This window comes from Drosophila montana, unplaced genomic scaffold (genome assembly GCF_035044405.1).
Source record: "Drosophila montana isolate Dmon_TW-CO22-7 unplaced genomic scaffold, ASM3504440v1 contig_2716_1, whole genome shotgun sequence".
NCBI classification, from domain to species: Eukaryota; Metazoa; Arthropoda; class Insecta; order Diptera; family Drosophilidae; genus Drosophila; species Drosophila montana.
The window spans coordinates 131,812-148,837 of NW_026997587.1; the positions used below are offsets into that span (position 1 = coordinate 131,812).

Here is a 17,026-nt window from a genome sequence, read left to right on the forward strand (position 1 = left end):
TGAGTTGTTTTGGACTTGTTTGCAGTCCAATCCAATTAATCCAATTAAATGTACATTTTTCTTGATACATAGAACCTTGGCCAAAAGTCGGTCGCCATTTGCCATAAGAACAGAACTCAAAACTTCAGACAAATTCAAGTGAAATCATTAATAAAAATAAAGTTCATTTGGTTTTTTCTTTATTTTTTTCAGTTGAAGATTTATAGAACCGTAAGGAAACACCCCGAGCGACTCGTGCTGCTGCTGCTGCTGTCTGTCTGTCTGCGTCTCTGCGCCATTTCCTTTGCGTGGAGCATCGGGTGTCGTATATAAATCGCGTGCTGCACTGGAGGTCTTCAAAAACGCTTACGAGTTGATGCCCAGCGGCCAGGTTGTGCGTCCACATCCACATCCACATCATCAGTGGCAGCGGCAGTGGCAGCCGCCTGTCTGCCGCTTTCTGGCCAGCTCTCATTCATTTTGGGGGCTGTGGCACTGGGTGTTAACCGGCCACGGAAGAAGACCAAAGACCCAGCCCAGGCCAGAGCCCTGCCTGCGGTCATGTTGAACGAACAAATACGCTACAGCGCTGCTTCATGCCCCTCCACACCCCTCCCCCCCCCTGACTGTCTGTTTTGGCCTGGCTAATGATGAGCGCGTTGTTGCCGGCTAGAACGCAACTCAGATCGAGGAGTTGAGGGCTGCTCAAGTTGTAAAACAATAAACACGAATTGCCAAATACCGAATGCCATGCGATTTAATGGCAACAAGATTGATTTCCTGAAATCCACAATTTCGCACACTATAGCATATATATATACATATATATGTGTATATCCGAGTGATATGCGCCGAAAACTGAGAAAACCTTGAAACACAGTCACGCAATGAGCGTGGTCCAAGCAACCAGTTCGTCGCACTGAACCTCACTCCAAATCTTGGCCCGATCGTGATAATGGTGTTGAGTGCGTGGTATGGGCCAGATACCATGTTTTTCAGTCTTCACTCTTCAGCTTCCATCCATACAAACACACACACACACACCCTTGTCTGTGGGTCTAACAGCTTTGTTAACAAGTTTGCGCCATGCAGGAAAAATGGCCTCTTTTGGCGTGAGGAGTGGGCCTCGTAGGAACCAGATCAAGAACTTGGGATTCCATCCAATAAACTAATTTTGCTTTTTATTTTATACAAATTAATGAAGGTAAGCGATGGAACTAGCAGCACCACAGTTTTGACTAAAACTATTCACACCTTTGCTCTTAGAACTCTCGTTCACTTTGCGTACTTATACTACTCATTCTCATACTCATACTACTCATGCTCATACTTCCGCTGCTCTTTCTTTTACTCATATTATCCATGCTTATGCTCAAATTACTCATTCTTGTACATATTCTACTATTGATCATACTCATACTCATACTACTCATTCATTTACTTTTTCTTCACATGCTCAAACTCATACTTTTACATTTGATACTTATACTTATGTTTATACTACTCGTTCCTCTACTTATTTTACTCATGTTCAAACTCATGCTACTCATACCGCCTATGCTAATACTCATACTACGCAATTTTTCACATTTATACTTATGCTTATATTCGTACTACTCATTCATATACACTTTCTACTCATGCCTATACTCAAGTTAGTCATTTCACTTACTCACTTCTACTCATTCTTAGACTTATTCTCCCCATGCCCATACTAAGACTGGCCATACTTAAATTCATTTTACTTATGCCTGTATGCTAATATTCATTCTACTCATGCTTTTATTCATACTAATCCGGGTCATGCTCATAGCATTAATGTTATAATCATACTACTCATAAAGTACTCATACTACTCATAATTATACTCATACTTCTATTGCGAATAGTCATACGACATATATATATTTTTTCCCTACTCATACTCACCCTCTATAATTGGCAAGGGTATTCAGAACTAGGTGTGACTCGAGTAAAAATCCATATATTTTTTTCCTTTTTTTTTGGGTGGCAGCTATCATAGTCAGTCGCTGTGTAAGGCCCGCTAGCGAAATGCAAAAACAAATTGTTTGTGGGTCAGCCAACAACAGCGTAAAAACCGAAGTGGAAGAGGAGCCAGCAGAGGGAGGAGCTGGCAAAAAAAATAAAACGAGCTTTCGGGCTGCCCTAACAAGCAGGACGCGGACGCGAACGCGGAGGCGAACGCGGACGAGGGCGTTCGTTTGCCATGTTGCTGCGCCGAAAGCTGTGTCCGCAGCGAAATTCAAGGAAAACGAGGCGATCGAGCAGAAGGAGCAGCTCTTGGTACATTTGCCCGGAGGCGGCAGCTCGCCTCGTCTGGGCTACCAGGCTGGGCTACCATGGGCTGCGCTAGGCAGCACGGAAGCCTAATGGCCGCTGCCAATGTGATTTGTGATTTGTGCTTTTTCGGTATTTTCTGCCCAGTTTCCATGGAAAATGTGTTGGCGAGAAAACTGCAGCAAGGCGGGCGCATTCTATGCCAAGCGCTGGGCCATGGCAATGACAAAGCGCTGCAAATGGAGCACAGTGCAGACGGAGGAGGAGGCATGCAGCATGCGGCATGCGGCATGCAGCATGCTAATTTATGAAGTAGCAACTTGCAGCGACATGGATGCGGTAATTATATAGCTTGGCAACTTGTTGCCAAACCCGAACACGCCAAAGTGCATGAATGAAAAGAAAGCCAAAGCCAATGCCAAAGCCGAAGCCAGTGCCAGTTTCCAGTTTCAGTTTGTGTCTTAGGACTGCTTCTTCAGCCAATGTTGGCCATGTTGCACAGAAGCTGTTCTACGGCTGGCAACTGTTGCTGCCACTGCTGCGGCTGCTGTTGCTGCCGCTCGGCGATGCAACATCAGGTGAACGCGCCCACTTGGTTAGCGCAGCGCCCGAAATGAAAACAACTAAGGCTGCTCTTGTCTAAAGGGATCGACTAGAAGATACCCTGCTATGAAGAGCATATAAACCCTTGTTTCTTTAGCTGCACATTTTGAAAATTCTTGAGTAACTTCGGAGTTTTTCTATGATCTTTTTGCGACTTGCATATGACTGATAAGTTTGTGTATACAACAGAAAGCTAGACCTTTCATTTTAGAGGTAGCGGAAGAATTTACACAAAAGTTTATGCATTCTTGATCTATCTACAAGCTTAGTCTTATGATCCCAGCTTTAACAATTTTAGAGATGCGCATATAGAACTCATGCTTAATATCGATATTTATCGATTTAAGAGAAATGCCCATACATAAAGTATACAAAATGTGACAAACTTATGATCTTTGCATGCTATACAAGAATCTACACCCGAAATTTGCTGTCTCTATCTTCGCTAATCTAGGAGATATGCTTAAAGTATCTATGCTGAATATCGATATTTATCGAATTTGAGAAAATGTCTGAGCATAGTATATAAAAAGGGAAAAATTCATGAACTTGGCATGCTATAGAAAAATCTACTTGCCAAATTTTGTATATCTATCTTTAATAATCTACGAGATAAGCTAAAAAAAACCTATGCTAAATATCGATACTTGAAAGGGTATACAAAAAGTGAGAAATTCACGATCTTTGCATACTTAACAAGAACACACTTATAGCTTAATAATCTATGAGATATGCTCAAAGAGCCTATGCTAAATATCGATATTTATCGATTATAAGAAAATGACCGTACATGGTATATAAAAAGTGACGAGTTTAGGATTTTCGCACGCTTAACAAGATCCCATTTAGCCTTTAGCTATAATTATTCACGAGAAGTACGTAAGAGCTGAGTTAAATGTCGATATTTATCGATTTTGGGCAATTACACAAAGATATCGATAGTTTAAAATTAATTTGTTCTGCGATTTTGATGGTTAAATTATTTCATTTGTTTTGCTAATCAATATTTTGGACTATCAGACACCTGCCTCTGCCTGTTACAAACATATGTTGTAGAGCAATATATCCCATTGTCGGCCATTTGCAATGGGTATTGGGCATGCCAAAAAGGTACTGGCGCCCGTGGCGATTTTTGTGTAGTTTGTTGGTCGACCAACAACGTCCGAACGTGGCAGCAACATTTTCACAGCAACATGCGGCAGCAACATAGTTTACACACCTACCGAATGCTGGGGCCGCCAGCAACATGCACTTAACTGGTAGCCAAGCTGCACTTTATAATGCACAACATGGCCACGGAGCCATGCCGTCGTCGCTGCCTTGATAGATGCTGCCTAACGGCTGCGGGCGCTGGGGCGTTGGGGCGTGGCCGCCGCACACCAACAACTTGCAACAGCAGCAGCAGCAGCAGAGGCAACCGTTAGCTGACTTGAGAGCTTGGCCCTCATTTGCATGGCACAAACTGGGCCAGAATTAGCATTAACCCAGTTGGCAGTCGCGGAATTGCGCCCTGGCGCTAGCAATGACCTTGCCGGGCCAAGGATCAGTCAACTGATCCGGCAACCTGCGGTGCGCTGCGCACAAGCTCTCAACGCTCTCTGAACAAATTAGAGCAGCGGCAGCAGCGGCAGGCAAACTGCGGGCGGCTCATTAGCGCAGCGTTCACCTGTACAGGTAAAGCTGATTATAATTAACATCAGAGCCCTTTCGCATAAATGCAAAAATTTTCGTTTGTGTGCATGTCGAATTCGAGGCGCATCCATTCGATACGTATTGCAATTTGACATCAATTTGGGCTGCGGATTAGTGCGGCAGACGGACGGACGGAGGAATATGCAGAAACTGGAGCGGTTAGGTGTGAAGCCTGTACAGGTTGCATGCGGCGCGAGGCTGAAGCCATCCTTCCTTTCGGCGTTTCATTAAGGGTGTCTACACACACACACACACACACACAAAATTCTGAAAACGAGCTAAAACAGAAATTAAAAGCGCAGCCGCCTCTCATCATCATCAACCCACACACACACACATACACACGCGCACACACGCACACACACAGACGGGGAGATACATCGATTCAAAGCAGACTTTAAAGATGCCGCCGCGGTTGGCCGTGGCGCCGCCGCTCAAGACAATATAAATCATATCACTCATACGGCCGAAAAGGCTCTGCCCCTCTGCTCCCTGTGCCTCATCCTGGCAATTAATTCTATACACACACACACATACACACATATACATTTATATATAAGACTATATAGTATTCGTTTTCGAATTCACAACCAAATGAGATCAAACAAGCTTCGATTTTACTTTCCGACCATTTTGTATATATTTGTTTTGATAATTGCCCGGCAACAAGTTAGACTGATTCCATGTACCCGTTGTTCCTGCTGCTGCTGCTGTCGCTGCCGCTGCTATTGCTTCCGAATGCGTGCCATGGACACAGGTGTGAAATGCCGCGAGCCCATCCCTATTACTATGCGCAGCTATTGGATGACAGCTGTAGGCTGGAGTTCGAGTCCAACCAACTGATGCATCGCAGCAACTCCATGCAGAGCATTACGGCGGAGCGCCTGCAGCCCAACTGCTGTTTTGTTCTATTCGAGAGTGTGCTCCTCTGGCTGGCGGCCAGGCTGCTGATGGCCTAGTGACCTGATCTTAATGGGATGCAACCCGTTCGCGGCGGATGCGATGAATCGATGATCCATGTTCTCCCAAAAGCAGCAACAACAACAGCTAAAGCAAACAGAATGTCGCACCCAGACATACATACACTCACTCACACACACACACACACACACACACACACACGCACACACACTGAGTGCAAATTTGTACTACTCTAATTTCGCCTTTGGTCGACTTCATTCTCCATCACGGCCGAATTGTACGCGTAGAGGGCCCCAAATCTAATTAAATTGTTCAGTTTTTTTTTTTTTTTTTTTACTTTACAAGCCGCATTATTTTTTTAATATATTTGTTGTTTTCTTATTTTTTTTTTGGGGGGGTATTTGTGCAGCCGTGCGGCGCCCATGTCGCCCATTTGGGCGCCATAAATGGCTGCAAAAACGCTGACAAATGTTTCCGTCAAAACACAAATTTCACCTCAGTTGTTGTCATTGTTGTTGTTGTTGTTGTTGTTGTTGTTGTGGTTGCCTAAGCTATTTGATAATAGAGCATAGGGCACGTTGCACAGTGGTGCAGAAGTGCGTTAATAGGGACTTCCACTGGAAAAAAAAGTAGCTAAAACTATTGCCAACTGATGAGCTCCGAAAATAGCCAAATTTAGCTGAAAACAGCTGCAAAGGCCTGCATATTGCAGGTGTATTTAATTGGAGGATTTAAGGGACAACAAATTTTAGTTCCAAAAATAGCCAAATTTAGCTGAAAAATAGCTACATATGTCTGCATATTGCAGGTGTATTTAATTGCTCCAAGGATTCAAAGGACAACAAATTTTAATTTTTTAATTAAAAGGGATTATTAAAATGTTTCTCACAAAACAATTCGCAAGCTTTTTCTATATATATCTATATGTGCACATATAAAAACATCTATATATACACATATCTATATATGTGATTATAATTAAAAAAAACTCTATATATATACATATATTTAGCTATACACACATATCTATATATATACATATATCTATATTTATACAAATATCTATTTTTGAGTTAAGTTTGCATTTTCAAGTTTATAAAAAAAAAGTGCCAAATAAAAAGATTTGACAAGCGCTTGTTAACTATATATATATAGATTGACGTGCTGCTTTTGACAGCGCGCACAATTAGCATAACATTAAAACCAATCAATAAGATTTCTACAGCTGCGTGACACTGTGCGGGCGCACAGTGTGCCATGTTTTGGTTAACTCTCAACTTGGGCGCTGTCAAATGTGATTCAATGCTAAATTAAACTTTAGCTGGCCACAGCAAGGAATAGAAAGAAATATACAAAAAAAAAAAAAAACACAACAAGTACAATATAATTTAAAACGAATTAAAAGCGCAGCCATTTGAAACCCCCCGCAACCCGTGTAGACAGCAGAGTCACAGTTTTAAATGCCGGGGTTGCCAGTTGTGACGCTTCCAATCAAAAATAGCAACAAGTTAATTTGAGCCAAACGCCCCCACCAAGAAGCAAAAAAACTACATTGTACTTTGTCTATTTTTAGTTTTTTTTTACTATTTTTTTTTTTTTTTTAAAAGTCATTAAATAAAATGTGAGCCAAGCAATTTGAATATTTGATGGCACGTTGTGCACGTTGGTTAATTTAAGGTGATAATTGCTTTTTAATGTGACACAACTAAATTTCGTGGCTGTGCCGGAAGTTTTTCCTATTTTCCTATGCGCATGTGCAGTCAAGAGGCGCACACACACACACACACACACAATCACTTGTTACGTGGCTGGCCAGGTAACAACAATGGCAGCAACAGCAACAGCAACAGCAACAACAACAACTCGGGCGACAACAAAAAGTGTCAACAATTATTTTCAAATTTGAAAACATTTCATTGCGGCCTTTTTTTTTTGGGTGACGCTGCTTAAAAGGTTTCCAGGTGTGAAATTGTTTAACACTGGCGTTTGAGTTCAGTTGATTTATTTTTGGTCACCAAAAAAAAAAAAAAAACGTAGCGCAACGAACGGATATCCCGACTAGGCGCGCAAGTTTGTTGCCTAAGTCTTTCGTTTTGCACTTGCATTGGGGACTGGTTTTTTTCATTTTCCTCTCTTAATTTAGCCCAATTGCCCGCCGCAGGAATTCGCCAAATTGTGTGCCAAAGTCACGCGCTCGCCCGGGCATCAACCAGTGGCACTTGCAGAGGCGCCACAACACACAAAACACACACACACAACAACAACAAGCTGGCATCGATACTTTTCAATGAAAACATCAACAATGAGCGAGAGTCGTCGCTGTTGGCGCTGAAAATTTATTGGCATTGACGTCCAATGGCGGCCAATTAACGCAGGATGCTCGAAGCGCCAACGCCACCAGCGATGTTCGCTTGAAAGATGCCGCCCGGCTGCCCGGCTAGCCCGGCTGCCAGACACTCAGCCCGTAGCTCGGCGTGCAATGAAGTCGTTTCGCCGCTTCGCGCTAGTCGTAAAGTCTGATTTATTTCGAATTGTATGTCAATACACACACTCACACACACACACACACAGGCAGACGGAAGCAGCGGCAAAGTTGGTTCCTTTTGACAGCCAAGATGTGGGCTGCAGCTAATGCCCAACCACGGGCGGTCCGTGCGCGCTCAGCCTGACCCAATTTGGCGCCTGCTGCGGCGCTTTCATCAGACTCCTCGTACATCATAAACAAATTCATAAAACGTACGTCCGTCGTCCGCCAAAATCCGCCGAAGCTGCATGCATAAAATTTATGGCGTTGAAAGGCGCATCGAATGGCTTTTAGTTTTGTTGGCTTTGCTTCTCCTCCGTCTTCTCCGTCTTCTCCATGTTGTTGTTGTTGTGAGGTCAGCGCGTAGTTGTTGCTAGTAGAGCGCACTCATTAAAATGTAATTTGAGCGCATTGTTTCGCATTTCATTTGGTCAAGTGAACAGCAACATTCTCCGCTTCCATTTCACTTCATTGAGTTTGCCAACAACCCCCAAAAAAAACAAAAACCTCCGTCCACGGACATTGTCCGGTTCGCTCTAGCTGCCGTCGTTGAATGGGCTCGATTTGATTGATTTATAGGCGCTTGCCATCTCGCTCGGAACGCGCGACCCGGCGCGACCCGGCGCGACCCTCGGAGTTCCTTCGGTTCCCTCTCGACATTTGTGGCACATTATTATTTAAATGATAAATTGTATTGCCCGGCAACTTTGGCTTTTACGGAGTTTGACGGGGGTGGGAGGCTCATTGCATTCCATTTGCTTTTATTGCCCGCCTTTGTAGGTGTTTCCGTGTTGTTTCTTCATCGTTTCTCGCTTCTTCTTCTTCTGCTGCGTGACCTCTCCTCAACATTTGTGAAGAACCCTTGACGTTTTGCGCTTTCTCGATGCCTTCTCTTGTGGGCGTTTTGCTGTGCATTTCAAATTTTCCGTTGATTTTGGGGTCGTTTCAAGTTGTACACTTTTTTTTTTGTTCGTTGTATTTATTTTGTACTAGGCCTATGCCCGCTCCACCAACGCGACAGCAAACAAAATTAATCGTCTCATTTGTTCAACAGCGAAGCGGCGCGCTTGGCTTTAATTTTACTGGGCCTTAATGTTATTTGGTAATAAAATCGATTAGGCTACCGTATTTGAATGCCACGTTTATATAGTGGTGATTTTTTCTTCTTCTTCGTTTCTCTTCTGATTTAGTTACTGGGGCGTCGTGCGTAAAGTGAGACATCAATGGAGGAAGAAGTGCGGGCCATAGTTAGCTACTTACTTATTTAGTTGATTTAGTTGAAGCCAAGTTTACGCTACTCATTATAATATAATTAGCGCGCAGAACCTAATTTAATTTCGAATGAATTGAGAGTAGGCTGGTCTTTACATATATTCAATATATGTACTTCCTATATATTTTAGCTGTATATTATTATATGTACTTGGTGAGGTCTTCAAGGCAATTACCTAAATATGATTCCATATTGTTTTTTGAATCTTTAAACTAACATATATAATTACAATTCTTTGATTGATATATTACACCATTATAGCTCAAATCTCTATTTTATCTATCGACAGCTCGATTTGATCAGAAAAAAATAATATATTATTAATTCTTATGGCAGACTCTGAGGTATTGTGTGACCTTATAAAGCATGTTATATGTATACGCACAAAACACAAACTTAAGCTATATTAGAAGATTTGTTTCTGATCTGATTAATACTTATATATATCATATATCATATCTATAGAACAAATGTCTGCAAGGATTTTGAAACGTCTGTCAATCTTTACTTCAATAAATTAACTGGCTTCAAGTCTTTTAAATAAGCACCCGCGATTAGGAATCGAAATTTTATTGTTTACTCAATAAAATATTAAACATTTTGTGCAAGCTTTTGTCATAGACGAGTTAATTTAATGGACAATTTTTCAAATTGGCTTGCAAACGTGTTTATTTGACATATTTGCACGTGTTGCCCGCGTTCAACGACAATTGCCATTCGATTTATGTGCAATTATTTGGGATATACGGAGGGCACATAACACACAAACACACACAAGCACACACACACATACACACTCACTTACACACAGACAGTGGGAAAGTAAACAGTGGCAAGAGCCAATCATAATTTGCATTTAATAAATATTTCATTAACTAATTGCAACAATTACGTTCATTTGAGTTTGTGCCTTCAAATTAGTGCTGCGAAGCCGTTTGCCAGGGATTACAATTTTAATCGGATCAGTCGGTACGGTTTGTCCAATAGAATTTGATTTTAGTTATTGATCGTTGCACGTTTCTTGTCTAACAATAAGACTGCGCTTAACTTCGCTAACGCTAATTGCTCCAGCGCGCTGCTTATGAATATGCAACAGCAGCAGCAGCAGCGGCAGCGGCAAAAAAAAAACAAATACAAAAAGCCCCGCCATAGCGGAAATCCTCCTCGGGCGCACAGGTGACAACTTCTGTGCGGTCGGGCGGCGGGCGGGGCGCCGTTGGGCACGGCTAAAGCGCGCCGCTGCCAAAGGTTCTGCTTGTCTTGTGTTTCTTTCAAAAAGTGACCCGGCTCGGCCGTCGTCTTGTGAATGAAGCACTTTTTGTTGCGCGGCATTGAGCGCTGCAAAGCGACAGCGACGCGTCGCCATTTTGAATTTCTTGCTCACCAGTGGGCGGCGTCAGTGAGAGAGCGAGAGAGCGCACGCGCTCTTTGCGTACGCTTATAGATATGGCTGCGTTTGTGTGTGTGTGTGTTGCGCTGTGCTGTGCGCTGTGCTGGGGGCGTGAATAGCGCTGTGCAAGAGTGTGTGTGAGTGAGCGAGTAAATATATAGAGATGTGTGTGCGAATGTGTGTGCGTGTGTATTGTGTTTTTGTACCTGTGCAGTTGAGCGACGTCAAGTTGTGGGCCAGTTTGACTGGTTTGTTGCTTTCATTGTTGTTGTTGTTGCTGCCGCCGCCTGTCAAGCTGCTTAGTTTGGGCAAGTAGATGGCGCTAGTTGTCTTGAAGTGGCTTTAATATTAAAGTCAGGCGCTGAAACATGAAATATTTCAACTATTTTGCAGCTCTTACAAATAAGTATATTTTATGCATTCACATATATATAGGCGACTTGCTTTATTTCTTACACTCCTTTGGCTCCTTTGGTTAAATATCTTATCAGCCATGTTTGTTTACCTAAATGCAACTGTTGGTTGCGTGCCCCAACAAATAACCAAAAAAAATTACAGGTTCAACAATCAATTTAATAATTGAGACCTTTGCATTTAATCAACATTATTTAAAATGTCAAAATATTTGCACTTTCAATGGCAGCGCGCGTCGTCGTCGTCGTCGCCGTTGTCGTTGCCGTTGTCCAAAAACCGTAAAACCCAAAAGAATGCCAGCTCAAAAAACAAATTTGCATACAAATAAATGTTGATAATGCTGTAAATCCCCCAAAGAGGGCCGCTGCTGCTGGCCACGCCCCAAGTGGGTGGCTGGAAGGGGAGCGCCACAAAACTAGACGACTGCCAACTGCAAAGTTGATACACAAGCGAATACAAAAAAAACACAACAACAACAGCAATATAAAACACAGAAACACAACCGCATGGGCGCCCCCCGGTCGCGTTGTCTCCATTGATAAAATTTATGGTATTGGTGCGGTTTCAACGCCAACCGCTGCCGCGACAGCTCACACCGACACACACACACACGCAGCGCGGCGGCAGCGACGCGACAGCAAACCGGTTGCCTCAATTGCCATTGGTGTTGGCTTGTGAGTGCTGCCAACCGATGAGTTGCCATCTCGCTCGCACCAAGTGTACAGCAAGGGCAACCGTTGCGCTCGCACGCGACAGCGACAACGCGGCAAAGCGACAGCTGTCGTTGCCGCCACGACAACGACGACGACGGCGGGCAGCGCGCAATCGCAGCGCTGAGCTCGTACCTAGTCGTATACGCACTTTGTTCGTGGTTGGTCGTTGTTGCTGTCGCTCGTCGCAGCGCCGTGTTCGCCCGGTTCGTCTCCGAGTCTCGATTCACGATTCAAGATTTACGCTACACGTTTTTATTACCCCCGTTCTACACTGGAGGAGATTCTCTTTCTGATTCTGATTCTGATATCGTGGCCGTCGCGTTTGCCGTCGCGCAAATTGCAAAAAAAAAAAAAATTGCATAGATTGTTGTTTGCGCCGGATTGATTGTTCAGTGTCTGTCTCCCTTGTCTTGGAGTGTGTGCATTTTATTCCTGAATGCCAATTAAATGCGCGCAGCGAGAAAAAAAAAACGGCATTCAAATACAAATTGTTACAAGTGGTGTCATCAAAAGCAACAGCAACATCAACAACAACAACAACAACAACAACAACAGCAGCAGCAGCAACAACATCAGCAACATCATTATTATTATTATTTAAAGTTGACCCAATTGCGAGTGCAACAGTTTTCGAGTGCAAGCCCAAACAAAAGGAAAGAAATTATTTTATTCGTAAAGTGTCTTCGCCACAAATGCTCTTAAGGATTTACGCGCCCAACTAAATAACAGTTAATACTCTATAAACTTGTTTAATGTGCAGCTAAAACTCAAGCACACACACACATACACACACTTACACACACACACATCACACCTTTACACACACACACTCGGGCAGCTGCATTTGTTGTCATTTGCATTGATTTCCTGCGCGCGCGTTCAAAAGAAAAGCCGCCAAAATTCTTGATAAAGTGGCCTCAATAGGCGCCAACACGCTCAATTTTACGGACCTAGGGAGCCCCTACGAGGGGCCTCCCAGCACCCCACAATCGGGCATGGATGCGCCGGACGCACCGCATACGCCCAAATATATGGACGGCGGCAGCACCGTGCCCGTCAGCGCCAGCATCACGCCCGGCGTCAATATACCCGGCAAATCTGCATTTGTCGAGCTGCAGCAGCATGCCGCCGCCGGGTAAGTCACCGTACCACCATACATATATACATGCCACATGCCACATGCCCCAAGCGTCTAAGCTGTGCCGTCATTGTTTGCCTATCAGCGCCACAGAATCAACCGGCAAAAATGTCAAAAGTGCTTGCTTGAAGGACAAACACAACGCTCCGATGCAACTGACAAGCTGCATGACTGACGGACTGACTGACGGACTGACTGACTGACTGACTGACTGACAACTGCCTGCCTCTTCAGTTTTAGCCTGCAACTCGACGGCGCTGCAGTTTTTATGCGCTTTGTTATCAAGTCGGCGTCATCAGCTCTTAATTTAACACACCCAAAAAATATTGACTTTAGGGCGTTAACCAGATCTTTATTGGACTTTAATTTGGTTCGCAATTGTATTTGTTTATGTCCCAGTCTTGAGCTGTTATGCAAAGTAATAAGTTATTTGTCAGTTATAGATACATATTAATAGATGATATGATGATAACACTAATATCATTAGAGCTTGAGCTAAATAATCATTAGAATGTGTTGAATTGTTTAATATAAACATCATCAAATAATTCTTAAAGATTAGTAAAAGCTTTTAAATACAAATTTGATAAAATGAATCTGTTATCTTTAGACAGATCAGATGTTCAATAGGTTCATTATTTTTATACGTTAAGCGTTCAAGGAATAAAAGTGTCTTAAGTCCATTTCCTTTTAATTTTTTTTACATCAAAGCTTAGTCTTAGATGAAGATTCGAAGCTTTAAGATTTATAAAAGTTCCCTTAGAGAATATACTTCATTTATGCCTGTCTAAAAGAGTTGGTTAACATTGTTAGTTAACATTGACTTCAAATATAGAAAGAATAGCAAACAAGTTTGATATCAAAACTAAAACTAATTAAATAAAGAACTCGTTTAAGACAGTAAATGCAGTTGAGTAAAGCTTTAAGTTCGATTCGTAAATATTTTTTTTTAAAAAAAATTGAATTGACGATTTAATATTCCATGGATCTTTTTCTGAACTGAACTGAGGAATCAATATTCAACAGATCATTAAAATATTTGAATGGGACGTAAATCCTTCACTTACCTTTTATAAGAAACCAGATACTGGCTATGTTACGTTTCGGTCTTTCACTTTCGAACGACTTTCAATTTGTCCTACCAATATGGATTATCATATAAAATAAGTTGATATATGTAAACTTATTATTTATGACAGATTCATATTAATATATACAAAATTTATATGTATAGCAATCAAGTCAAACTTATTAGATCTAATAAATGAACCGATCCATATTATTATATTATAAGTATATGTTTAGCAATCAAGTCAAACGTGTCAGATCTACTTAAATTACCGATCCATTAATATGGATAATATTCGAAATATATGTCTAGCAATCATGTAAAACTTCTTGGATCTACTCAAATGACAGATCTATATTAATATATATGAAATATGCGCCTAGCTAGAAAGTCAATCTTATAGGATCTACTAAAATGACAGATCCATTAATATGGATAATATTCGAAATATATGCCAGGAATTCAAGTCAATCTTATTGGATCTATTAAAAATATATGCCTAGCAATCAAGTCAAACTTATTCGATAATGTTATACCAGATCCATATGTATATATTCAAAAAATCAAGTCTTAATTATTGGATCTACTTAAACGCACGATCCATATTAATATATACAAAATATATGTCTAGTAATAAAGTCAAACATGGACAGCTGTCAATGCATTTACTTTTATCGGTATTATAAAATCTTCTGTTCAGTTCGCCGCTGGGCATACTAAAGGCGACTGTTATCTGATTGCAAAACAACTTTTTTTTTTAACATGAGGATAACTTTTATCAGCTGATCAAAAAACAACTATCAGCATATATGTACTATATACACTTGGGCACTTGCAGTTGCCCTTACTTTTCGTTTATATTTAACTTGATTTATTTATTTATTTTTTGTTTCTTGATTAAAGAAGTCACTTGATGTGGTTGTTGCATGTATGCCAAATGGTACTTAGCTGTATCGGGGCGACTTTTCCGGATTTACTTTTATGCTGGTGTACACAAGTTGGCCCCATTGCCGGGCCCCGATTTGGCTCCCCGATTTGCCTGCGGCAATCGCAACGGAAGCCAAAAATAAATTCAATTAAGTGCAGCTCAGTAAAGTTCGCTTTAACTTTATACTTACACATGTATGGATATATCTGTGAAGCACTGTAGGGGTGCGTTAATATTCGTCGAGCACTGTTAATAATATTTATGCTAGTTGCGAGCGTTTCCCCTCCCGCTGTCTCCGGCTTCTTTTTGCAACGCACGATTCGATTTTTCATTATGTGTACATATTTCATTGCATTTTGCGGTTTGCGTTTTGTCAATTTCATTTTTTATTTTCAGTTTTTTTTTTATATACATATATTTTTAGTGGTGCGTGTGGAACTGCAAAAGTGGTTGCCTGCTTGGTTGCCCCGTTGCCATATTGCGGAGTCGAGTTGCGGTTTCACTTTGCGTCAGTTGTCAGTTGTTGCGTTTCGTGTGTGTGTGTGTGTGTGTGTGTGTCTTGTTTCCGTTTCCGTGTTGCCTTTGGCCCTCCCCCTCCCCTCCCTCCACATCGCAGCCCACCTTGCCTTATTGAATATTTCATGGCTTATTATTGGGCAATCGGCTAGAAATGTTCCAACTACAAAGCCAACTCTTTGGAAACGCCTGGGAAACTGTTCAACTGTTTCGTCTGTTTTGCTACTCAGTTTAAGGCCCCGTCTAAAGAAGTGTTAACAAAATATTTACTAGCTGGGCCCGTAACAATTTTTTATTGATTTTCTTTGAAGCATATCAAGTTTAGGGCTTTAACTAAATAAAGTCATGGCAAAAGTTTTTTGTTGTTGTTTGAAATAAAGTTTCGTTTCGACGCTTTGTGCATTAAACATGATATTTCTGGTGGAACTGAGGTTTTATTTTTGGCTTCGCTGGCATTTCATGCACGTTGTGCAGCACTGAAAATGTGTGCACAAAACACGCAAACTTTGGTCTTTCGATATAGTTCTCCATACATTTGTTGTACTTTGACCTGAGCTGGCGTGCCAAAGGGCCGACAATGAATATGCCATGAGCCCACAAATGGGCAAATAGTGGAAACTTTTACAGCTCTGATTTGATGAATATATATTGTGTGTGTACTTATTTTTGATTTGTTTTTGCAGTTACGGCGGCATACGCAGCACCTATCAGCATTTTGGTCCGCAGGGCGGCCAGGATTCGGGCTTCCCGAGTCCGCGCAGCGCCCTTGGCTATCCGTTCCCGCCCATGCATCAGAATTCCTACTCCGGCTATCATTTGGGCAGCTATGCGCCGCCCTGCGCAAGTCCACCCAAGGATGGTAAGTACCCGAAGAAGAAAAACAAACTCATTCTCTGCACAGTTTGCTGTCTGCGCACATCATTTAACGTTGAGAGATCTTGAGCCGAGGCATTGCCTTTGGCCTCAACTCAAGCTCTTTAAATTCGCACTTTTCGGCGACACTCGAACTCAAGTGAGCAACGCTCGCTCAAGCGGGCTTGACTTTGACATTTGCAAACAAGAAATACCCTACGTTCAATAACATCATAATATCATTCAATAGTAATAATAAGACAAATTTTCTAAGAAGAGAGAAGCTGTCCGAGATAAGCAGCAAAAATGATTAGAAAATCCATGCGCACACTTTCAATTGGAATATTTCTCTAAAAACTGAACTTGACAAAAATTATTCTAAATATTTACAAGCAACTGCAGCAATCGTGTGTTTTATACTCTTTTATTATTATAAAAAAGTCTTTATTATGCCAAAACTGGTCTCATTAAGTTTCATAGCCCATTAGGCTTAATTTTAATTATTTTCCGCACCTGCTTTGTTTTTATAGCGCAATAATATTGTTTTTTTATAACAACATATTTGTGATGAAATTTCAAATTTAAGTTTGCAGCAAAACCAAAACTAAAATTTTTTGATAGAAGGTCTGAAGTGTGAAAAGTTCCTTTTGAAGCAAACCGGAATTTCAATTGACTTTTTAGCTGTGTGTCGCAACTTAAACCAAGTAAAATTGTTC

At 41.7% G+C, this 17,026-nt stretch overlaps 1 protein-coding gene across 1 annotated transcript in view; it reads left to right on the top strand.

The window, feature by feature from the left end:
- Positions 1-12,205: 12,205 nt before the first annotated feature.
- Positions 12,206-17,026, top strand: part of Dll (Distal-less) — a 29,576-nt gene continuing 24,755 nt past the window's right edge. Inside the window, exons 1-2 of the mRNA XM_064684282.1 lie at positions 12,206-12,942; positions 16,142-16,317. Of these exons, the coding sequence (XP_064540352.1) occupies positions 12,803-12,942; positions 16,142-16,317 (316 nt within the window). The 5' untranslated portion in view covers positions 12,206-12,802. The remainder of the gene's footprint in view (positions 12,943-16,141; positions 16,318-17,026) is intronic.